General features: G+C 36.1%; 3 protein-coding genes across 3 annotated transcripts; 2 read left to right on the top strand and 1 right to left on the bottom strand.

The window, feature by feature from the left end:
* Positions 1-3,629: 3,629 nt before the first annotated feature.
* On the top strand, positions 3,630-5,308 carry MONOS_12070 (uncharacterized protein; the record flags this gene model as incomplete). The annotated part of the gene is made up of 3 exons (XM_067864657.1): positions 3,630-3,654; positions 3,722-4,221; positions 4,283-5,308. 3 exons carry the CDS (start codon positions 3,630-3,632, stop codon positions 5,042-5,044), a joined length of 1,287 nt encoding a protein of 428 aa, XP_067722868.1. The 3' UTR covers positions 5,045-5,308.
* Positions 5,309-6,757: 1,449 nt separating this feature from the next.
* On the bottom strand, positions 6,758-23,033 carry MONOS_12069fu15845fu15846 (putative golgin subfamily B member 1; the record flags this gene model as incomplete). The annotated part of the gene is made up of 3 exons (XM_067864655.1): positions 6,758-22,440; positions 22,555-22,723; positions 22,789-23,033. 3 exons carry the CDS (start codon positions 23,031-23,033, stop codon positions 7,345-7,347), a joined length of 15,510 nt encoding a protein of 5,169 aa, XP_067722869.1. The 3' UTR covers positions 6,758-7,344.
* Positions 23,034-23,115: 82 nt separating this feature from the next.
* MONOS_15844 (putative Glycosyl hydrolases family 25) lies at positions 23,116-24,570 on the top strand. Its single transcript, XM_067868746.1, has one exon. It carries the CDS (start codon positions 23,152-23,154, stop codon positions 23,905-23,907), a length of 756 nt encoding a protein of 251 aa, XP_067722870.1. The 5' UTR covers positions 23,116-23,151; the 3' UTR covers positions 23,908-24,570.
* The last annotated feature ends 215 nt before the right edge of the window (positions 24,571-24,785 follow it).

Consider the following 24,785-nt stretch of genomic DNA (forward strand, 5'->3'; position numbering starts at 1 on the left):
ATAGAATATCATTTTTCGACTGTTTTCAAACAATGTTCAGATTGATAATAATGACTACAAATAATTGCATGCTCAATGAATTCTATTTTATTATTTTCTTATTTTTCAATTTTCAGTTTTCATTCAAGATGATTCATCAGATTTGTGAAGGAAAAAAAAAGGCGAAAAACCAAAAAATATGAAAGAAATTGTCGACTCAATTCGAAAATCAGTCAAACAGCAGAAGAACATGGCAAAATGGTTTTGAAGCGAAATGAGCAAATAATGAAAATTCTTGAAGGTTCATCTTTAACATCAAGGATAGCAGGACAAATGATTGATGGAAAACTAACAATGAATAAAGATGACATTTTTCTTTTGTTTTCATCAAACACTTTGGGAAATCAAAAATCCTTATGACTTGGATTGAAAGGAGATCAGATGAGAAATGTTGTGAAGGCAGCTGTTCCATGAGAAGCATTCATGAAGCATTTCAATTCAACAACACCTTCAATAGTTCATCAAAACTCCAGAAGAAATGAATCAGAGAGTTCTGCTGCTAAGCCAAATGAATGAAGAGAGCTAAAGGGAAATCGTGTTCTTTGTCTGAATTCCATTTTGCACACACTTTTCTCTTTTTTGGAGCAAGCCAGAAACTCTTCATTGGACTTCAATGGCTAATGAGAATGAATGGATATCCCTTTTTGAATCTCTCTTCAACCCTGCCTTTTTCTCTTTTTCCTCAGCGAAAAACACACTCAGTGAAAGAAGAAACACCTGTCTCTTCACTCATTTCTCATCTGACATTCTCAGGATGTTTCATCTTCTGCATTGGCTTCTCTGCAAAAAACATCTCTTGTCAAATCATCCTCCTTTGTGGTTGCTGAACATGCTGAAATGACACGATAAACAACAACAGCAAGTTCAGTGGTGATTGAAAGACAGTTGAGCAGGCTTTGGGTGAATCAAAAGAAAGAAGTCTTTTTTGATGTGTTTTTTGAATTCTGTATGAAATGATGATGATTGTCCGAAGAATTTCTCCTCATCATCAATTTCTTTCTTTTTCTTCCTCTCCTTTCCAAACAATCTTCCTCATTGCTTCTACTTTCTTCGCTTGGATTTCTTGAAACCTGTTAACCAAATTGTTTTTTGGATACTGTTGCCTTCCTTGTTGGGTCATCCAAATAAGGAGGAGAAAAAGAAAAAGAAAAAGAAGAACATTTCGAAACAATTGTTGTTGATGAAGAAGGAGAAAAGAAATATGAATTTCATCTGTTTTGAATGTTCAGCTTGAATGAAGAAGAAGAAACAGAAAAGGACTTCCTTTGTCTTTTTTCTTTCTTCTTCATTGTTTCCTTCAAAACAAAATTATAAAATCTCATTTAAAGATTTTAGAAAGAATAACATCGCTCCCCCAATTTTCAGAGGAAGAAAAAAATATATTATTTAATATTCTCACATTTTGTTTAATGTAGACAGTGATGCAAAAGAAGAGGAAGACGTTAATGTTAATGTTGAAGCCTGTGTCAATCTGTCTGAATGAAGTGCAAATATGACATTTTTTTCGAATAAATACCTTCATTCGTAACATTCTCTTATTTTTCTTCCTTCTTTCTCAGCTCGTTTCTGCCTTCATCTCAGATTCTCCCTTTCTCTTTGATTCATTCATAACAACCATCTCCGTTCATTCAACGTCCCATTCTCCTCTTTTCTTCAATGCAAACATTCCACGTTGTTCATCTCATTATCAGATTTGTCTTTCCTCTTCCAAATGAGCAATCGCACATTCAACATCCAACAACTCATCCATTTTGTGTGCTCTTGAGACAGAGTTTTATTCCATTCTGTCTGAAATATGGTTATCGTCTGTTGATTGATCAAAACTCACCAATGGCTTGGTTCTGTTGATTTTGCACTTTCATTCTTTGAGGATGCTCAGATGAAATGAATGAAGCTGTTTCTTCGAAGAAACAAGAAACATCATTGAAGATGGTTGTGTGTTGTCTGATCGTGTGCAAACTGTTTGGCTTGATGAAGTGCATCAATTGCCAAAATTCAACAGAAATGTGGAAGAAGAAGATGTTTGTCACAAATGAAATGAAATGAGTCACAAGAACTCTTCACTGGAAGATGAATGGCAAAGGCGAGGAAGAAGTCTCGTTGTGAACAAATGGTCTTTCATTTGACCACGTTGCATAAGGAAAAAGCAATGAGCGAAAGAACTGAATGTGATAAAGAAAAAAAAAATGGCTTTCATTCAAGATGGTGAGTTAAAAAAAGGGAGAGTTGCATTGTTGAGTGGTTGAAAATAAGAAGCAGTTCTTCATTAAAAAAAACGCCCAATCCAATCAATCGAATTGAACAAAAAAGGGAAATGAGGTACTTTTATAAACATCATACACGTTATTTGAATCCCAATAAGCAACAAAAAACTTGTCAAACTCGCTCCATGTTGCAACATGAGAATATGATGGTGATTGCATTCGGCCTTTTTGTTCAACAATTCCCTTTCACGAAGCAATTGTTCTTCTCTTCTGCCAAGATATTAAAAAATATCGTCAATGAATATTTCAAAAAAGAGTGAGAAAAAATCACATAATCTGCGAAAATGCTGCTTGATATGGATTGTTCCAGAAAATGATGCACAACATGAAAAAAAAGCTGTTCTTTGAAATGGAAGTGAAAAGACATAAAATAAAAATAATTGGTTTTGCATTTTTAATGAAAACTCTTCAAAAAAACACACATGCCCTTTCTATAGCAAATGGAGAAGATTGTTCAATCACTGATGCTGTCAATCTCCTTTTCCATTGTTTCCCAGTGCTCCTTTCTCCATCATCCATTTTCCCCCACATAAATGTCCTGCTTTTGATATTTCCATCCACGTTTTTTTCTGAAAAAAATATCACCGAATTTAATTCTTTCCAAGTGCTGTCCAATTGTTGGCATTCTTTTTTTTTTTTTTTTTTCTAGTCCAATTGCTTTGAAATCAAATTTGTTTTCATCAACTGCTCCAAATGAAAACAAAAAAATATGCATTTCCCATCTGATGGTCGTTTCTTACCATCCAACTCGCTTCTCATGTTCAGCTCAGAAAAATAAAGGAATGAACATTTATGTTATTAATAAGATTCTTGGGCTCTGAAAAAATGATTTATAAAAATATCTTCTCAATGAACAAGAGCTGTAAAAAAGCAAACGCTTAAAACATTTTCTTTCAACTACCGAACTGCTGCATTTCCTTCCATGATTTTTTTTTTTTAAAAATCATCTCTCTCAATTCCATCATTAATTCCCAGCTGTCGCTGTCTCATTCGACCATGCAAAATAATATCCCATATTCCAAAAGATATATTTATTGAGAAACTCTCATCTTGTGAAAAAGAATTTCCATTAGTGTTCAAAGATAAGAGTCTGATCAAAGAATCCATAACAACAACAAACCAACAAGGATAAAGTGTTCTTTTTCTCTGCAATACCTTGCCAAAAGTTCTTGCAAAAAAAAGAGTGGAATGAGGAAAGGCATTTTACAGATTGTTTTGAAAATATTATATTTGTTATTATTTCTCTACCTCGATTATTCTTTTCATTTGGATTGATAAAAATGTTGATGTCTTCCGAATGATGCGTTTTGCAAAAAGTCGAAGAAAATGAGCGTCACCGAAAAGTTCACTGGTTTGCATCCATTGTTGCGTTTTAATTTTTGGGAATTGCATTTCTATCTTTCTTTATAATTTTGAAGCATTGTTTGATGGACTTGGAGAGTGCGATGAGGAGGAACAAGTGCAGAAAATAGAGGAAATGAATGAAATGATCAATGAAATGAATGAAGGAGAATTCAAATCAGTTTTCACAGAAGAACTGTTCGATAAAATTCTCCAAATGATTGAAAAAAATTCATTGTCATTGGAAAAGGCAATTGTGCTGTTGAAGCATGTTGGTTCTTGCAAGGAATTGAAAAGCTTTTTTTGTTATTCTTTTGATAAATCATCGTTGAGCAAAAAAATGCCATCGATGATAATTGATGAAAATGAAAAGATAAAGGATGAAAAGGATGAAATGCTTCTTATTGAACTGTGTGAATGCTTTGCTTGGCTGAATGAAGATTTTATTTCAAAGGAATTGTTTTCAGTCATTGTTCCTCGCCTTCTGAAAGTTGCCTCGAAGAAAGAAGAAAACGAGGAAACTCAAAAAGAAGTGGAAATGGCTTTGCTGGCTTTTAGTCACATTAGCCAATTTTGCGTATGTTCGCTTCTATTTCCTTTTTGATATAATTGATTTTTTTCCCTTGTTTTTTGATTAGGATGTTCCAAAAGAACTGTATTTGAGTGAACTCAAAGAAATCATCAAATATCACCAGGAACATTCCAGCCTGACGCATCTTATCTATCAGTATATTTGGCAGTTTTTGATTTATAGATTTTCCAACGACGAAAGTTTGGAAAAAATGATTGTGAATGAACTGCATTTTGTGGGGGAAGCAAGAAGAGAATTAGAAGAGCTTTCAAAATGCATCGACTGGAAGAGAAAAGAAGAAGGAGGAGTTAAAGAAGTGAAAGAAGTGAAAATAATTGGGAGATGGCTTCTTGTTATTGATGATTTCTTAAACTGGTGCAGATCATGGAACGAAGAACTTGCTGGACTTATCAGCTGCATTGCTCAGGTGTTTCGAGCATCAAGAGATAATCTCAAAGATATTCGCAATGGATGCCTTTCTTCATTAAGAAGAGCAGTGGAAAAGAGAAATGTGAAAATTGATGACTTTTTGAAAAGTGGAGTTATTGATCTCTATTTGGAGGAAATGAAGCAATCAACTTTGGATGATAAAATTATGTCTGATTGCTTGTATTTCTTTTTGAATATTTCAAAAAGATTGAAAGAAAAGGAGGATGATGAAGATGAAAAAGGAAAAAGGAAAGAAATGAAAAGAAAGATATTTGATAAGATGGAAGAAGAAGGATACGTAGATTTCATCGAAAGTTTTCGTGAAATGATTGATTTTTTGAACAAAAATGGTTATCGTGAATTATCAAAAAATACTTCTGATTATTTTGTGAATATTTAACCAAATTCTTTTCAATAAAAATAGAAACTCCAAAATTACTACTTTTTCATTTATGTTCTTGCACAAAATGGAGAACATTCATTTTAGGCTTTTCAATATCCATTTTTTTTATAACTTCAAAATGATGAAGTGAAGATGTGAAAGCAAAGCAAAGATTTGAAACAATAATTTTTCGTATCTTCTCAATTTTATTTATTTCTTTTTTGGAAATATTCATAGAATGGATTTTTTTATGTGGTCTTTGTCAAAAAGACCCTTTTTGAAATAAAACTGCCTTATCTATAATTTCCAAATGCCTTTCCTCCTATTCAATTGCAATTCTGGTAAAGTGGAACTTATTGGGTCCGAAAATTCTCATAGAAATCATCTTGAATTATTTCTTAAATATACTTCATTGTTAAAAATTCGATTAATAAATGAACAATTAAGTTTCAGCAATTAACAAATTTGTTGTGAATTTCAGTTTCATTACCAAAAATTTAACCAGAATTTTTGAATATTTGTCGAAACATAATAATTTTTCTTCATTCTCCCGTATTTACTTCTTAATTTAACTTTAATCAAAAAATCTTCAAATAAAATTGTTTTTGAAAACAGAATCTGTATATATTTCCTCATCTAAAAAGTTTTCTTTTCAATATCCAGAAAAAATTTTTGTATGGATCTGTTCCACGATTTGAGTGGCAATGATTTAAAAATAATGTTCTGATAGGATTTTTCAATAAAAATCATAATTTTTCAGAACAAAAAATATCATTCGATGAATGATGATATTCAAATATGTCAGAATTTGGTGAAATATTGATTATTATTCACAATGAAAATCGGAAACCAATATGTTGCATCTTACCCAGTCTGTTTCCAATTATTATTGGAATTAATATTATTAGTAGGGGGACCGTTCTTTCAAGCTTTTTTTGTGCAAGGTTTTGATAAATTGCTTCACTCATAGCTTTATTTCACTTTATTAGATTTTAAAATAAATCTGATTTTATATCCTTAAACATGCATCGTTGAAATCAAAACATAAAGTTTTCCAACATTTCACTAATATCAAAAAATGTTCCTTCATTTATAATGTTTTTTGATCTCAAAAAGTCAATGAAAAGTGCATAATTTCTCAATGAAAATGCTTGAAGTTAAATATTTTGTCCCATGTGCTTATTATAAAATAAAAAAAATCATTTCCCAACTGCTACAAAATAGACCGATGCCATTCCGTGATAAAAACTCGCAACAGCAATCAGTCAAGAAAACACGAACGAAACATTGATCGAAAAATAAAAGTTTCGAGTTTTCGAACAGTTTTTTAGAGATCGTTTTCAAAAAATATTTTTCTGAGTGCAGCTTTATTTTATATGTTTATTGTTCTTATGTTATGAAACAGATTTATGAGCTTTAATGAAATGAAGATGATGAATACAATTTTTGGTTTCAATAAAAATACTGGTACCAATATAAATACTCACTTACGAAAATCTGTCATTTCACATATTGGAAAAAACAAGAGCAGGAATCGTAGTTGTGGCTTGATATTCAGTAGGCTATCCATAAATGCGAAAATAACATCAAGTGCAATCTGTTTTCAAGAAAGAAAAAAATAAGATTAACTCCAAAATAAGTTTTTGCTCCAATTTGTTGCATTTTTTGGAAGCTTCTTTTATTTTGATTTTCAAATTTTATTTTTCGAATCTGAATGAAAAAAAATGAGCATCAAAACGAGTCTAATATTCTTTGAAACAAAAACTTTCAGAACCGAAGCATCGACAACAAAAAGTCTCAAATCATTATAAAAGAATTTACAGACCAATTACATAATAATAACACACTCAAAGATCAAACAAGCATTCTCAATCATCTCATTTTCTGATGAGAAAATGCACGCCAAAAAGATACATCATTTTTAACAAATTTGACAAAAGCAGACAATCTTCAAAATGAATGAGCAAAAACATCAACACTTTTGCCACAATCAAAAATTCATATTTCTGAATAACAAAAAATCATGAATGTGGAACCTGTCAAACATTACAGCTGTACAGTTTTCACTTTATCTTTGACCAAGCCAGAAATAAAATTTATCTTCACAAGCAATTCAAACCAAATCAAATATAGTGAAACAAAAATTATCAAAAAACAAATCTTTCCATTTCCCCCACTTATTTTTCATTTTGTGCTTTTCATTTTTTTGAAAAAAATTTATTTTTTTAGATTTTTATTTTTTATTTCCCAAGATATCCATCGATCAATCCTCCATCAAGACGAAAAATCGAATGTTTGCGTTCAAATACAAATGCCTTCTAAACATTAGCCAGCAACCACTTCTCCTCCACTGCATATCTCACTGCCGACGCAAACTCCAGCGCCAAATCCAAACATCCAAACTTCACCACGAAAAACTGCTTCTCATCGCTCCCAAACTCCACATAATTCACTCTCACACACAGCTCGTCTCCTTTCACTCCCTCAACAGCACAATGCGTACAACATAACTTCTTCCCTGCTTTTCCTTCTCCTGTCAATCCCCCTTTCTTTTCATTCTGCTCTTTTCTGCTCTTTTCTCCTCCATTCACTGTGGATGAACCTTTCTCCGATTCAGCTTCTCCTTCTCCTTCTCCTTCTGCTTCTGCTTCTGCTTCCAAGCATGCCTTTTCATAGGCGACAAGTGAAGAAATGGAGTATGACGCATCGACTGAGGCAAAGAGACGGTCATCGCTGCTGAGAGCAGACTTCAGAGAGGAAATGGAGTTCAGAAGAGCATTTGATGAGGTAGATGCAGACTTTGATGATGAAAATGAGGAGGTAGAGGAAGAAGAAGAAGATAATGATGATGAAGCAGAAGCAGAAACAGAAGCAGTGGAATTCGAATGAGGTCCGAATCTTTTCTGAGAGGTGAAGTGTTCGGCAATGCGGAATCTGGAGACGGTGATGATGTGTCTTGTCCACTCAGCCCCCTTCCCGTCCACCGAGTGGAAGCACATGCACTGGAAGAACGGCCTCTCTCCAAAGGGAAGCGTAAACCGCACGGGAATGCCCCTCACCAGCGGCTTCATCCGCATTAGAAGAGGGATCTCGTGTCCAGACACTTCGGCCTCTTCCTCCCTCTCCACACACCAGTTGTAGATGCTCAGCTCAGCAGAGCTGTCCACATATGCTGGCACAAAAGAAGAGGAAGAGGAAGAGGAAGAGAAGGAGGAAGCAGATGAAGGAGGAGAAGAAGAAGAATCATTGGTGATGGGAACTCTGCCTGAAATGACAGAAGAAGGCAGATTGCACATGGAACATAAAGGAATAGCAGTGTTTGGAGAGACAGCGTAGCAGAGAGAAAGAGGAGAAGAAGGAAGAGAAGCCTTCACAGCAGACGAGGCGATGTCCATGAGGGCGTTGCGTATGCGAGTCATGCGATAGACAGAAGCAGTGGAAAAGCTGAGTAAAGGAGCTGAAGGATCAGCAGTAGAAATGCCGATGATTTGGCAGCTGCATCGGAAGGGGTGGACAAAGTGGAGTTTGGAGATGTGTCTGTTGTCGATGCAGCAGAGGAGGCGCAGACGAGAGGCAGAAGAAAGATAGAGAGAGGAGAAGGAGAGGGAGAGGGAAGAAGAGGAAGAGGAAGAGGAAATGGAAGAAAAAGAAGAAGATGACGATGATGAAGGTGACTGTGATGATAAAGTGGAAAACGGTTGGGAAGATAAGACATTCCAGTTTTTGTTGTGCATGAAGATGGCTGAGTGCTTTGCGGCTTCAGTCATTTCTGCCTCACCCAATGCAAGTGGATGTGTCTTCAGCTCTTTCTTCCACTCGTTCATCATCTCCACCTCCAGCTTCGTGGCTGAAGGAGGCAGATATTCCCTTTCCAGGTCGATTCCGTTCTCAAACACCCCAATCATCACCTTCTCCGCTGTGATCTTGTCCTTCATCTCTTCCGTCATGTTGTTCCGCTTTGCCATTTTGCCTGCTCCCATGTTCCCTTTCTGGCTCAATCCAGACTCTGCCTGCGAAGCCATTGAAGGAATAGGAGATGTCTTGTTCGATTCTTCCACCCCTTTCTCTCCGCCTTGTTTCTGCTGCATCTTCAGCTGTTGTCTCTCTCTCCTTGCGCTCCCAGGCATCAGCAGCTTGATCTGCCCTTTCTCCTTCGCATTCTTCGGGTAAGTGTCCGCCAGCTGGAAGAAGAGGGTGTGTGTGGTGGTGATGGCACAGAAGCCAAACAGCATCTGCTTGTTGAGACAGACCACGCCGAAGGAGCTGGCGAGGAGGTGGCTGCGAAGGAGGATGAGGGAAATGGGAGAGAGTGAAGAGGAAGGAGAAGGAGAAGGAGAAGAAGAAGAAGAAGAAGAAGAAAGGGAAGCCTGAGAATGTTCATTTGGCAAAGGAGTAGGAGGAAGAGGGATTGGTGGTGGTGATAATGGAGAAAGAGAATGAGAAGAAGAATGTGATGATGATGATGATGATGATGATGATGATGATGACAAAGAAGAGTTAATCCTATCCATATTTTCACTCTTCTTTGCTTCTATCAGTTCCATCTGTGTATCTTCCATGCAATTCTTCTTTTCTCCTCCTTCCTCTTTCTCCCTCGCCAGCACACAAATAATCTCCCTCTCAGCCAATGCGTATGCCAAAGTGTCTGTGATTGACTTGTCTAATCTGACTGATGCTAAATCATCAGCCAAGCAGAGGTAGCCCAACACTGCTTTCTTCATGTGAGGAACGATGCTAAGCCATTCAGACACAAAATGGAGTATTTTGTGTGCTGCTCCTTCGCTTCCACGCTGGCAGCTCTCTTTGGCTGCATCTCGCATAGACTGCATGTACTCTCGCGGGCGGGCTTTGCGGCGGATGTCTCGAAGAGAGAGAGAAGAAAGAGGAGAAGAAGAAGAATTTGAAGAGGAAGAGGAAGAAGAGAGAGAAGAAGAATTCATATTTGAGTGAGTTTGTTTGGAAGATTGAGGTGCAGTTGGTGTTGGTTGAGTGGATTGAGAAGGGAAAGCAAGGGAATTGCTGAGAGAAGAAGGAGGAGAAGGAGATGGAGGAGATGGAGAAGAGGAAGAAGAAGAGGAAGAGGAGGAAGAAGAAGAATGATTAGCATTCACCTTCTTTGATGAAGATATAATTAGAGGAAGAGGTTTTGCTTTGTTGTTGATGGAAAAGGGAGAGAAGAGAGAGGAATTGAAAGAGGAATTCAGATGAATATATTTCCATTGGAGGAGATGGAGGAACATCTGAATGAGAGGCAGAGGAAAGAGATGGAGAACAACAGAACGAAGAAGAAGATTGTGCTGATGAGAAGGAGAAATAGAAGAAGAGGAAGAGGAAGAAGAAGAAGAAGAAGAAGAATTTGATGATGAAGGAGAGGAAGAAAAATTAAATGAAGAAGAATTAAATGAAGATGAAGATGAGGATGAACTCATTAAGAGGTTGTGGAGAGGAAGAAGAGGAATATTTCTCAATAAGAGAAGGATGTTGAGTGAGCAATCAACAACAGATTCGATGATGGCATTGCAACACTCATAAGGAAGATCAAAGAAGGATTTATTGAATGAAGGAGAACAAGATGGAGAAGAAGATGGAGAAACAGAAGAAGAAGAAGATGGAGAAATAGAAGAAGAAGAAGAGGAGGAGCAGGAGGAAAGAGAAGGAGAAGGAGAATAAAATGAAGAAGATGAATGAGTGTTGATGTGTTTGTAGAGTGCCCAAGGTGAATGAGGCAGACGAGAAAGAAGAAGAATTGGAAAGGGAAGGAAATTAAGAGAAGAAGAAGAAGAAGAAGAAGATGATGATGATGATGATGATGAGAAAGAAGAAAGAGATGAAGAAGGAGAATTAATTGAAGGAGGAGGGGTGGGAGGAGGAGGAGGAGGTGGTGGTGGTGGTGAAGAAGAAGGTATTTGTTGTTCTGTAATTTCAATTGATTGATCTGAAGAAGAAGAAGAAAGAGAAGAAGGAGGTGAAAGAGTGTATTTTGTATTGTCAGTCTGTTTGGAATAGGTAATATACACAAATGTGTCATTGGCTGTGTCTGTTTGAATGGAAGAAGAAGAAGAAGAAGAAGAATTAGAAGAAGATGATGATGACGATGAATTCTTTTCTTCAAATAAACTTGAAATTTTTCTGACTTTTCTGTTTTCTTGTGCCAATCCCACAATCAACTCTGCATAGAAAGGGCACAAAAGCTGATGAGTTATGCAAATAAGTTGAATGTTTGATGCAATCCCATTAAAAACTTTAGAAAATTTGGTGGAAAGCGGAATATTAGTTCCTAATTTGGCATCGTCGAACATCAAATCTGAGTCAGAAATTTTATTTTCTTCCAAAATTTGAAGTTCGAAAGGAGAAAGACGGAGAAGAGGAGAGAGGAGGAAGAGAGAACGTAGAGAGAGAACTCTTTGTGTGTGGGAGAGGAAGAGGAAAGGGGAAGAAGAATTTGATGAGGAAGAATTAGAATTAAATGAAGAAGAAGAAGAGGAGGAGGAGGAAGAAGAAGAAGAAGAAGAAGAAGTATAACTCTTTCTCTTTTTATTAGCTTTTACAGCGTTCAGAAGAGAAGAGAAGAAGAAAGGCGAGCGAAGGAAATTTCTGTATTCTCTTTTTGAGTCATGAGAAAGAGTCCAAAGATGATAGGAAAGAATACGAAGGAGCAATTCGATGCAGAAAGAAGGAGAAAAAGAAGAGGAAGAGGAAGAAGAAAGAGAAAGAGAAGAAGAAAGAGAAAGAGAAGAAGAAGAAGATGATGATGATGTTTGAGGCATAAATGAATAAAATGGTGAAGAAGGGGAGGAAATATTGATGTTTCTATTTATTTCTTCTTCTTCTTCATTTTCTTCTTCTTCTTCTTCATTATTCAATGCATTTTTCATCATATTTGCTATTCTTTCTTCGAATTGCTCATCTGAATGAGAAAACACAAAAAATGTTCCTTTTTCTTCTCTTTCTTCTTCTCTTTCTTCTTCTCTTTCTTCTTCTCTTTCTTCTTCTCTTTCTTCTTCTTTCTTTCTTTCTTTCTCTTCTTCTTCATTGAAATTCAATTGATTTGATGAATTGTTCAACATATTTGGAGAAAGAAGAGAGAAAAGAGAAGAAAGAGAAGAAGAAGAAGAAGAAGAATTAATGTTATCATTTGCATTCACATTTTCTTCCCTTCTTTTTCCTCCTCTTTTTTCTCTTCTAATTCCTCTTCCATTCAACACACATGCTGTAATTTCTTTTAATTCTTCTTCTCTTCTTCTCTTTGATTCTCTTCTTATCTCTTCTACATTCATTTTCTTCTCTTTCTTTTCTTCTTTCTTTTTTCTTTCTCCTCTTTCTTCTCCTTCTTTTCCTTCTTCTTTCTCTATTTTTCTGTTATTTTTGAATGAATTTGCATGTTTTTCAGCAGAAGTCAAAAAGAACAAGTTGAAAGTGATCAGAAGAAGTTCACACGAAATAACACTCAAACAATCAGAAGAGGAAGAGGAAGATGGAGAAAGAGATGAAGAAGAAGAAGAGGAGGAGGAGGAGGAAGAAAGAGAAGGAGGTGGAGGAGAAGGAGATGATGATATTGATGATGAAGATGAAGGAGAAGGAGGAGGAGGAATTGGAAGAGGAGGAAGAGGAGGAGGAGCAGAAGAAGAAGAAGAAGAAGAAGGATTTATTTGAGAGAGAGAAAGAGAAGGAGGAGGAGGAAGAGGATGATTAGATGAAGAAGAAGAGGAAGAAGAAAGAGAAGAAGAGGAGGAGGAAGAGGAAGAAGAAGATAAAGAAAGAGAAGAAGGAGGCAGAGGAGTAGCAGGAAGAGGAGTGGTAATGTTAGAAGCCATCACAAGAGACAATTCAAACATCGAAGAAGAAGAAGAAGACATTGAAGATGAAAAAGAAGAGGAAGAGAAACGGAATGAAGATGTTGATTTCATTGAATTTCCTTCTTTTGTATCTTCTTCTCCTCCTTCTTTGTCCTCCTTATCATAACGATTGTTTATTGAATCTGTTGTCTTTGATACATTCTTCTCTTCCAATTGAGAAGAAGAAGAGGAAGAAGAGGAAGAGGAAGAAGAGGAAGAGGAAGAAGAAGAGGAAGGAGGAGGAGGAGGAGGAGAAGGCATTTGTGTGGTAAATGAACGTTTTTGCCTTGTTGATAAGGAAGAAGAAGAAGAAGAAGAAGAAGAAGAAGAATTATTTTGTTGTTGAAGTGAAGTTGAGAAGAGAGCGAGAGAAAGAGAAGGTTGTGGAGCTTTTGGAACATTTAATTGAGAAGAAGAAGAAGAAGAAGAAGAAGAAATTTCTTTCTTTCTTTCTTTCTCTTTCTTCTTCTCCTTCTTTTCATCCTCTTCTCCTTCTCCTTCTTCTTTCTCTTCTTTCTCTTCATCTTCTTTCTCTTCATCATTACCTTCATCGATAAATTCATCATCTGACAGAAACATAACTTTCTCTTCTAATTCCTTCCTCTTCTTCTCCTTCGCCTTCTCCATCTCAATTTCTCTCTCTGCTTCTTTCTTCAAATCAGGCAAATCACTCAAAAATGGTGATATCCAATTGATAAATGGAACATTGTTTTCTTCTTCTTCATTTTCTTCATCTTTTTCTTCATCTTCTTTGTTTTCTATTCTTTCTTCTTTTCTAACTTTATCTTGATCTTCTCCTTTTTCATCTTTCTCACAAGAAGAAGAAGAATATTCAGAATCGCACAAACATTTCCTTCCTCTTCCTCTCTTCCATCGCAATGCCAACGGATTCAATTCACAAAAACCGCTTTTGACTCCACTTTGTTTCAGAAACAGAGCAAAGAAAAAGAGAGAAAGAGGAGAAGAAGCGAAAAGAGGGGGAAGATTAAGCAAAGAAGCAAAGACAACAAATGGATGGTTGAGGACAAGAGGAAGAAGTTCTACTCTAAACATGCTTTTTCCTCTTCCTCCTCTTCCTCCTCTTCTTCCTCCATCTCCTCCTCCATTCATCCTCTCATTCAGCAGAGCTTGCACAAAGAGATGGGACGAGAGAGGGAGAAAGAGAGAAGAAGCCTCCATCCACAGAGAAGAAGGCATGGCTGTTATTTGAGTGTGCATCTGCCTCATAATCTTTCGGGCTGTTGATTGGAATTGCTCTTCTTTTGAGAGCAGAGAACGGAAGAAGTTGAAGACAGCTCCCCAAAGAAGAGGATTCTGCTGAAGGGGGAGAGGGAAGAGAGGAGATGAGGCAAGGGGAATGAGGGAAGGATGAGGGGAGGAGGGGGAAGAAGAGGGGGGAGAAGAAGAGGAGGAGGAGGATAATGAGGAAGGAGTTGTAAGGAAAGGATTATGATCAAATACAATTTGATTGAGCATTTGATCAGCAAATGAATTATTAAGAAGATCTCTTAACATTTTATTCTTCTCTTTTTCTTCCTCTTTTCCTTCTCTTTCTCCTCCTTCTTTCCCTTCCTTTCTCCTCCTCTTCATTCCGTTCTTGTATTCCATGATGATATCTGCTATTGTAATTGGCTTAACTCTTTCCTTCCTCATGCTCATCCTCTGCTTAATCTCATCCAAATATGCTTCTTTTCCCTTTGCCATCTCACCAAACAAATCTTCTTCTTCAAACCCTCCTTCTTCTCCTCTTTCTCCTCTTTCTCCTCTTTCTCCTCTTTCTCCTCTTTCTCCTCTTCCTTCTCCTTCTCCTTCTTTCTCCTCATCCATCTTGATATCCAAGAAATAATCTCTGTTTCCTTCTCTTCGTGTGTTTATCTCCAAAACAGACAGAACAAGAGGAATAGCTTGTTTGAAGAAGGAGAGAGAAAGATGATGGCATTTCAGCTCCTTTTCAGCTGTGGTTGAGGAAGAGAGAGAAGAAGAAGGGGAAGAAGAGGAAGAAAGAGAAGAAGAATTATTAGTATTATTATTATTTGTATAATTAATGATATTTTGAGCAATGTGTTTGTTGAGGTGATGAGAAGAGGATGAATAGAGCAAGATGTCTGCATTCTGAATGGTGCGTGTGAGGGCAGAGAGACACACAACAAGAACAGGATCAGACAAGAGAGAGAAATAAAGGAGAGAAGAAGAGGAAGAGGAGGAGAAGACGGAGAAAGAGGAAGAATGAGAAGAAGAATGAGAAGAAGAAGAAAGAGAAGAAGAAATATCATTTGAGATTTTATTGTTTTCATTGTGAATATTCACAAATGCATCATCGTTTTCCTCAACAGAAGGAGATTTGAATGAAGAAAGCAAAGAGAGAGAAGAGGAAAGGGAAGAGAAGATGAATTGCTGATTGTTTGGGAAAGAGCATAAGGAAGGGAAGGTGAGGAGGAGTTGATGCACTTTGGATTGCAGAGGGTGGAGGAAGAAGATGGGAGAGACAGAATAAGAGGAGGAGGAGGAGGAGGAGGAGGAGGAGGAGGAAGAAGAAGAAGAAGAAGAAGAAGAAGAAGAAGAATTTAATCTTTCATTTTCTTCATTCTTTATTTCTTCTTCTTCTTCTTCTTCTTCTTCTTCTTCTTCATTATTTGAGTTATTGTTTCTAACAACAGGCATAAGAAGATGGAAGACAAAGCAAGAGCATCTGTTTAAGATGATTGTGTGTTTGTCTATTTGAAGATGAGACACAAAGAGAAGATTTTGAATGAGGCGGAGGAGAGAAGAGGAGAAGAAGAGGATGAAGAGAGATGGGGAAGAGGAGGAGGTGGAGAGAGAAAAAGGACTGAAGGGAGAACAAGATGATGAAGAAGATGATGAAGGAGAAGGAGAAGGAGAATGAGAATGAGAAAGAGAAGAAGAAATTGATTTATTTTTCATCCTTTTATTTCCTCCTTTCTCTTCCTTTGCTCTTGTTACAATCTCCCCGAATTCAAACAAACCTTCACAGAAGTTTGTGTCAAACAAGAAGATTTCCAATCCATTTTTAAAAGCAGACGTTCTTTCAGAGAAAGAGAGGAAGAGGATGAGGGAACAACAACAGACTGAAAGCAAGAGGAGAGTGTTGTTGAGGGAAGAAGAGCATTCAGAGAGATAGAGAGAGGAGAAAGAAGAGAAAGAGGAGAGAGAAGAAAGAGGGGAAAGAGAAGAAGAGAATGAAGGAGAAGAGAGAGAAGAAGAAGAAGTTTCATTAATGTGATTATTATTGTTGTTTTTTGATGAGATATCATCATTTAGAGTGATATTTGAGAATTTATTGTATTCTTCATTGAAGACATGATTATGATTGCACAAGATAACTCTTTCTATCAGCTCCTTCTCTTTCATCATCCTTTCATTCTCTTCTTCTTTTTCTTTTTCTTTTTCTTTTTCTTCTTCTTTCTTTTCATCACTTCCCTTCTTCTTTTCCTTCTTCATTGAATTGAAATGTTCTTCCATCATCTCTTCCATCTCTTCTCTTCTTGTCTGATACGAATACCTCTTCACTACAAGTTTAGCTTCATCATTCCTCCTCTTTCTTTCTCTTTCTCTTTTTCCTTCTTCTCTTTTATTTCCTTCTTCTTCTTCTTTTTCTTCCTTTCCTCTCCCCAATCTCTTCACAATCCTTGTAATTGCCTTTATTCCCTGATTATCCACACAGCATGCATTGAACAGAGCAGAAATGGCCGAAGAAGAAGGAGTGGTGAAGGAGATGTTGAGTGTGGAAGAGAGGAGAAGGCAGAGGAGAGAGAAAGAAGAGGAGAGGAGAGGAGAGAGAAGAGGGGAGAGTGCGAAGAAGGGAAGAGAAGAAGAAGAAGAGGAAGAAGATGATGATGATGATGAATTATTTTGTGATATTTGATTGTTATTTACTTCTTTCTCCTTCTCTTTCTCTTTCCTTTCTTCTTCTTCTTCTTCTTCTTCTTCAGCATTTGTGGCGATGTTGATGAAAGAGAGGAGAGAAGAATAAACTTTGCTGTTGATACATTCAGTTGTGAAACAGGATGATTTCATACTCAATGAAGATGAAAGGGAAGGAGAAGGAGAAGGAGAAGAAAGAGAAGAAGAAGAAGATAAAGAAGAAGAGGAGGAGGAGGAAGAAGAAGAGGAGGAAGAAGAAGAAGAAGAATTAGAATGTTTATTAGATGGATGGGATATAAGTAATAAAGCCAAAGTGAATAAATGTCCAAATGAAATGAACATTCTGCTGATGTTTTCTATTTCAATTTCAGATGAATCTATTTGGTTGGTTGATGTATTGTCATTTGATGAGGAAGAAAGAGAAGAAGATGAAAGAGGAAAGGAAGAGGAAGAAGAATTTGAAGAAGAAGAAGAAGAAGATGATGATGATGATATATTTGTTTGTTTCTTCCATAAAGATTTCCAATGTTTCAGAATATTTGAAGTTATTTCACTGGATTTATCAATAAGACATATGAGAAGATGAAGAAATGAAGAAGAAGAAGAGGAAGAAGTAGAAGAATAAATTGAAGAAGGAATTTTTGAATCGCAAAGAAGAAGAAGAAAATCCGGAGAAGAACATAAATGTGTGAGTAAAGCAAGAGAATTAAGAAGTTCATGAGAAATTTGTGGAAGAGAAGAAGAAGAAAATGAAGAAGAAGAAGAAGAAGAAGATAAAATAGAAGAAGAGAGAGACAAGAAATGAGGGAGAAGAAGAGAAAGGAGAGAAGAGAGAGAAGGAAGAAGAGAAGGAGGAGGATGGAAGATGAGAAGCAAGGAAAGACAAATTGGTTTGTATTTGATGGAATCAGAAGAAGAAGAAGATGATGATGATGATGATGATAAAGTGTGATTATTCTCAATAGAATTCTTTGATTTATCACTTTCATTGGAAAGAGATGAAAGTGAATAAATCTTCATCAAATGGCAAAGCAACGGCAGAAAATGAAACTTCGGAGAAATTGGAAGAATACCCTCAACCACAATATTTTCCAAATCCTTCTTTTTCAATTCTATTTCTCCGGACTTTTTTGCTGGCAGCCCGAAAATTCCGCTTTTTGCTTTGTTTTCTCTTTTTCCTGCTTCTTCTCTTTCTCTTCTGATTTCTTCTGTCTCTTCATTCAACAAACAATTCATTAAATTAGTTTGTTCTCTTTCTCTTTCTCTTTCTCTTTCTTTGTCTTTATCTTTATCTTCATTTGAAGAAGAAGAAGAAGAAGAAGAAGAAGAAAGAGAAGAAGAAGAATTTGAAGAAGAAAGAGGAAGAATGTTATTTCTGGCAGAAGCGACAGAAAGAGCACGAGACATTCTTCTGTTTCTGAGGCCAGGGGGAAGATGAGAGAGAGAAGAGGCAAAAGAAGAGAGAGGAGAAAGAGGAGAAGATGATGATGAAAGAGAAGAAGAGGAAGAGGAAGAAGAAGAAGATAATGATGAAGAAGATGGAATTAAATATGAATAAGCAGAGAAGGAAGAAGAAATAGAAATGACAGAAGGAAGAGAAGAAGAAGAAGAAGAAGAAGAAGAAGAGCAATTAGAGATGAAAAGAGAAGCAACATTTAACATTTGTTTCCAATCATCTTCATTGAATGGAAGAGGAATAGCATCTTTGTTCTCAAATGAAGAAGAAGAGGAAGAAGAAGAAGAAGAAAGAGAAGAAGAGGAAGAGGAGGAAGAGGAAGAAGAGGAGGAGGAAGAAGAAGGATATGATAAGCCAAGCAATCTTCTTCTTTCTTTGCCTGCACGTGGATACACACAAACATCTCTATTTATTTCTCTTTCTCCTCTTTCTCTTTCTTCTTCTTCTCTTTCTTTTCTTCTTTTATTATTATTATTATTATTTATTCTTCTTCTTCTTCTTCTCCATTTGTTTATTTCTCTCTCGTATTCTTCCTCTTCCTCTTCTTCTTCTTCTGTTATGTTTCCATTCTCTTTCTTTTGAATAAGAGAAGACAAAATGTTATCAGAGAAAGAAGAAGAAATCGCACGAAGGAGAGAGAAAGAGAGGAAAGAGGAAGAAGAAGAGAGAGAAGAGAGAGGAGAAAAGGGAGAGAAAGAAGAAGAAGAAGAAGAAGAAAGAGAAAGGGGAGAAGAAGAAGAAGAAGAAAAGATGAAGATATCAGAAGAATTGAATGAGATGGCAGAAGAAGAAGAGAAAAGAGGATGAGAAGAAATGGTTGAAGCAAAACGATATCCAAATGAAGAGGAAGAGGAGAAGAGAGAAGAAGAAGAAAGAGAAGAGGAAGAGGAAGAAGAAGAAGAAGAAGAAAGAAATGAATTTTCATCGATTAAGCAGAGAAGGGCAATGATAAGAAGAGGGAGAGAAGAAGGAGAAGAAGACAAAGAATAAAATGGATGAAGATTGGAAGAGAGAGAAGAGAGAGAAGAAATAAAGGAAGATAAATTAGAAGAAGAAGAAGAGGAGGAGGAGGAGGAGGAAGAAGAAGAAGAAGAAGAAGAAGAAGAAGATAATTTCTGATGAGAGAGTAGAGAATAAGAGAGGATGAAAGGGAAGAGATGGCAGAGAAGAAGAAGAGAAGAAGCAACCATTTGGATGTCTTTGTCTGTTGAAGAAGAAAGGCTGAATCCTTTGAGAGAGAGAGGAGAAGAAGAAGAAGGAGAAGAAGAAGAAGAAGAAGGAGAAGAAGGAAAAGAAGGAGAAGGAGAAGGAGAAGAAAGAGGAAGGAGAGGAAGGAGATGTTTGAGGAGGAGAGAGAGAATGACAGACACACGAACACATCTCTCTTCATCACACAAATCAATCTTTTTGAATGAAAAGAGAGGAGGAGAAGAAGAAGAAGAATTTGAAGAGGAAGAAAGATGAGAAGAGGAAGAAGAAGATGAAGAAGATGATGATGATGATGAAGGAGAGGGAGAAGAAAGAAGAGAAGAAGAAGAAGAAGAAGAAATAGAAACTTTTGATTCATCAGCATTATCATCATTAAATGTATTGTTTTCTTCGTTTTTCATATTTTCCTCTTTCATTTCCGTGTTTGGCACTTCCAAATTAAGCATCTGACAGCATTCTTTGATGAAGAAGAAGTCAATAATTCCTTCTTCTTCTCTCTCTTTCAACAAATTCTTCATTCTTCTGATTTCTTCTTCTTCTTCTTCTTTCTTCTCTTTCTCTTTCTCTTTCTCTTTCTCTCCTACTTTTTCTTTCATCTTTTTCTCCTTTTCTTTCTCCTTTTCTTTCTCCTTTTCTTCTTCCATTTTACTCTTCTTCCTCTCTTCTTCTTCTGCTTTTGCTTTTGCTTCTAACATCTTTCTCTCTTTCTCTTCTCTTTCTCTTTCTCTTTCTCTTTCTCTTTCTTCTTCCAATTCTCTTCTTCTTCTCTCTTCTTCTTCTCTCTTCTTTCTCCTCTCCTCTTCTTCTTTCTTCCTTCTTTCTTCTTCTTCTTTCTCTTCTCTTTCTCTTCTTCTGTTCTCTTCTATTTGTCTTTCTAACTCTTTCTGTAATTTTTCCTCTTCTTTCTTCCTTTCTTCTTCTCTTTTCTTTCTTTCCTCTTCTTCCTTTCTCCTTCTCTCCTCTTCCTCTTTCCTTCTCCTCTCCTCCTCTTCTCTCATCTTTCTTTCTTCTTCCTCTTTCTTCTTCTTCTCTTCTTCTCTTCTCTTCCTTTCTTCCTCCATCTTCTTCTTCTCTTCTTCCTCTTTCTTCTTCCTCTCTTCTTCTCTCTTCTTCCTCTCTTCTTCCATCTTTCTCATTTCTTCTTCTGCTTTCCTCTTCATCTCAATGCTTGCTGCTAATTTTGCTTGCTCTTCTAATTCTCTTCTTCTCTTCTCTTCTTCTTCTCTCTTCTTCTTCTCTTCTTCTTCCCTTTTTATTCTCTCTTCTTCTCTTCTTCTTTCCTCTTCTTTCCTTCTTTTTCCCTCTTCCTCTTCTTTCTTCTTTCTTTCTTCTTCCAACCTCTTTCTCTCTTCTTCTTTCCTTTTTTCTTCTTCTCTTCTCTTCTCCTCTTCCTCTCTCTTCTTTCTCTCTTCTTCCATTCTCTTTCTCTTTTGTTCTTCTAATTGCCTTTTAAGTTCTTCTTCTTCTTTTCTTCTTCTCTCTTTCTCTTCCTCCCTCTTCTTCCTTTCTTCTTCTTCTCTTTTTCTTCTTTCTTCTTCCTCTTTCTTCCTCTTTTCCTCTTCCTCTTTTCTTAATCTTTCCTCTTCTTCTCTCTTCTTCTTTTCTTCTTCTTCTCTTCTCTTTCTTTCCTCTTCTTCCCTTTTTCTTCTCTCTTCTTCTTTTCGTTTTCTCTCTTCTTCTTCTTCTTCTCTTCTCTTCCTTTCCTCTTCTTCTTTTCTCCTTCTTTCTTCCTCTTCTCTCTTTTTTCTTTCTTCCTCTTCCTTTCTCTTCTTCTCTTCTTCTTCTCTTTTCTTTCTTTCCTCTTCCTCTCTTCTCTTCCTTTCTTCCTCTTCTCTCTTTTTTATTTCTTCCTCTTCTTCTTTCCTTTTCCTTTCCTCTTCTTCTCTCTTCTTTCTTTCCTCTTCCATCTTTCTCATTTCTTCTTCTGCTTTCCTTTTCATCTCAAGATCTGTTGCCATTTTCGCTTGTTCTTCTAATTCTCTTCTTCTCTTCTCTTCTTCTTCTCTTCTTAATCTTTCTTCCTCTTCCCTTTTCTTTCTTTCTTCCTCTTCCTTTCTCCTTCTCTCCTCTTCCTCTTTCCTTCTTCTCTCCTCCTCTTCCTTTCTCATTCTTTCTTCTTCCTCTTTCTTCCTCTTCTCTTCCTCTTCTCGTTTCGCTCTCTCTTCCTCTTCTTTCTTCTTCCTTTCCTCCTCCTCCTTTCTTAATCTATCTTTTTCTTCTTCTTCTTTTCGCTTTCTTTCCTCTTCTTCTCTTTCAATTCGTTCTTCTTCCTCCTTCTTCTTCCTCTCCTCCTCGGCTTTTCTTTCTGCTTTTTCAATTTTCTCCTTCTCCTTCTCCTTCTCTTCTTCTTCCTTCTTCTTTTTATCTTCTTCTTTCTCTTTTTCTTTTTCTTTTTCTTCCTTCTCTTTCTCCTTCTCTTTCTCCTTCTCCTTCTCCTTCTCCTCAGATACTGTTGATGCTGTTGTAACAAGCCCAGAAAATGCACTCGGAGTGTTCAAACTGACTGTTGCTTTGACAGTCGTGAAGACAGAACTCTCTCTTCCACTCTGCATTTCACTTGATAATGAAGAAGAAGAAGAAGAAGAAGAAGAAGAAGAAGATGATGATGATGATGATGATGATGATGATGATGAAGAGTCAGAAGAGCTTATTTCTCCTTCTCTCACGTAGCGCATCTTCTCCTCTGGCTTCTTCTTCCAATTTTTGCTCACTTTCTCTCCGTTCAGCTTGCTCAGCTTTCCCTTCAGAAAGCAACCAAAGAAAAGATGATGTTGCCACAGTCCATCCGGATATGAGTCAAAAAAGGGGTTTCCTGTCAAATCGAGTGCTGTTAGCACTTTGAACTGGGCAAGGACAGCGAAGACTTCCTCAAACTCTTCCAGATCCCAGTCGAATTCGTTGTATGACAGATCCAACGCAATCAATTTTGGAGCGGTGGGGAAGAGAGGGGCAAGAGATCCAGAAATAGCGTTATGAGAAAAATTCAAGATGGTGATGTTTTTAAAGGCATCAAAGCGAGGAAATGCTGGGATCTGGTGTCAAACATTTGGTAAAAATATTTCGCAATCATATTTGATTTTTTTTCAAATGTGATATGTTATTCATTGAATTAAGAAAAGTTTCCAAGTAAAAAAGAAATGGCAAACTCTGTTGTGTTGTGCATATAGTTCTTCCAATGAGGGAACCCCGTCAATGTCAAGATCCGATATTTCATTGCGATCAATCCACATTCTGCGAAGCTTCTCAAATCCAGCTTTTGTTCCAACTTGATCTCTGCTTGCTTCTCGAATAGAAAATCGTGAAACTTTGTTCCCTCTTTTGTCAATTTGTTAAATAAATGGTAATAATTCTGAAGAATATTCATTTTTGAAATTTCAAACCCAATGTCAATTTCTTTTACAAAACCAACCGGAACAACCATTCCCAGGCCTTCTACTGAATTGATCATAAATTGACCTTTTCCTTTTTGCTGACAATCGTTGTTAAAGCAAAGGTATATTGGATATTTTTTCATTAGATGTTTGTTCTTTGAAACAAGTTCTTTCAAAGTTTCTAAGTCCAACTGAAGTACAGTTGTTCCAGTAAGTTTAATGCATGAATGCTTATGATTGCTTCGATCACTCATTGTAGTGAAATGTCAAAAACAGAATAAAAAAAACCCTCTTCAATTAAAAAAAGAAAAGAAAATTTCTTATTCTTGTAAGAAAGGGTAGGATCAAACTACTGTTGAAGAAAAAAAAAACATGATTCTTTTGATATTGTTTACTGTTGCGTTTTCTTTTGGCCACGATGGTGCTCTTGTTAATTCTGAGTTAAATGCTTTGCGATATGGCATTGATATTTCTTCTTGGCAAAGTACATTTGATGGATCTAAAGCCAAAGCTAATGGAGTGAAGTTAGTTATTTGCAGAGCTGGGCATGCATTAAACAAGGATAAATGCTGGGAAGCATTCACAGCATCTGCGTTGAAAAATGGACTTGAACTTGGAGCATATCATTTTGCCACTTTTCATTTTACTGATGTTTCGAAAGATTATACCACTGCTCTTGCAAATGCAAAAAATCAGGCGAATTGGTTTTTAAGTATTCTGAAAACAGCAAAAATTAATTCATATGTTGCACTTGATTTCGAAATGGAAAATGGTCATTCCATGAATCTTAATGCTGCCCAAGCAACCGAGTGCATTTTGGCTTATATGAATATTATTAAAAATGCAGGATACAAGCCAATTCTATACAGTGGTGCAAGCATGCTGTATTCATCTGTTAATGTTACAAAAATTATGCAGCAATATCCATTGTGGTGTGCATACTACTTTAAATACGGAACGGCAATGGACTTCCCGATGTGGGATGGCTCGTTCCCAAACACAACCTGGGGTAAAAGGATGCAAGCATGGAAGAGCAGCATCAAAATGTGGCAATTTACTTCTGAAGGATATGCCAAAAAGTATGGATGCGGAGGTACAAATTTGGATAAAGACTATTTGTACTTTTAAACTTTTTTGAGATTTCTCGAAAAATATTGATGTATCGTATTTCGAATGTATATAATTTCCACTGTAATGTTAGTTATCAAATGTTATCAAATTTTGTTTAAAATTAATCTTATTTTTGAAAAGTTGAAATAATTCATGAGTGCTTTTAAGGTTTATTTTTTTATTTTTGTTTTGAATTGTTTTTTGCAAAAGAGGAAAATGGGTATTTTTTACCCGTGAATAACAATTTGCTTTATTTTATGACTAAAGTGAATATCTTTATTTTAAATATGTTTGTTCAAAAAATCATGTCGTACAAATTACTCCTTGTTGAAATATAAAAAGATCAAAAAAATTTTTTTCTTTACAAATAAAAACGATGATTTATTCCAAACTTTTTCTTCTTTCAAATTGTTGCTAGTATTTTTTTATTTTCAAAATTTTTCAAAAATTTTCAAAAAACATCTTTATACTAAATAAGTTTCAATAATGATTTGGGGGAAAATACGATCTTTCAAGCTTTTTTTGCACAAGGTTATGAATAATTGCTTCACTCATAGCTTTATTTCACTTTATCAGATTTCAAAATAAATTTGACTTTCATATCCGTAAATATGCATCGTTGAAATCAAAACATAAAGTTTTCCTTCATTTCACGAATATCAAAAAATTTACCAATTATTATTGTGTTTTTTGAAATGAAAAAGTCAACGAAAAGTGCATAATTTTTCGATGAAAATGCCTGAAGTGAAATATTTTTCCACATTTGATAACAAAATTCAAAAGGAAAAAAAGAATCCTCCCATATGAATGATTATTTTTGTAGTCATAACTTTTTTTCGGGGAATTGATAAATCAAAGGTTGTTCATCTTTGACTTAAAATATTTTTTTTTTAAAA

The sequence above is a fragment of the Monocercomonoides exilis genome, assembly GCF_001643675.1.
Source record: "Monocercomonoides exilis strain PA203 chromosome Unknown scaffold40-978991, whole genome shotgun sequence".
NCBI classification, from domain to species: Eukaryota; Preaxostyla; order Oxymonadida; family Polymastigidae; genus Monocercomonoides; species Monocercomonoides exilis.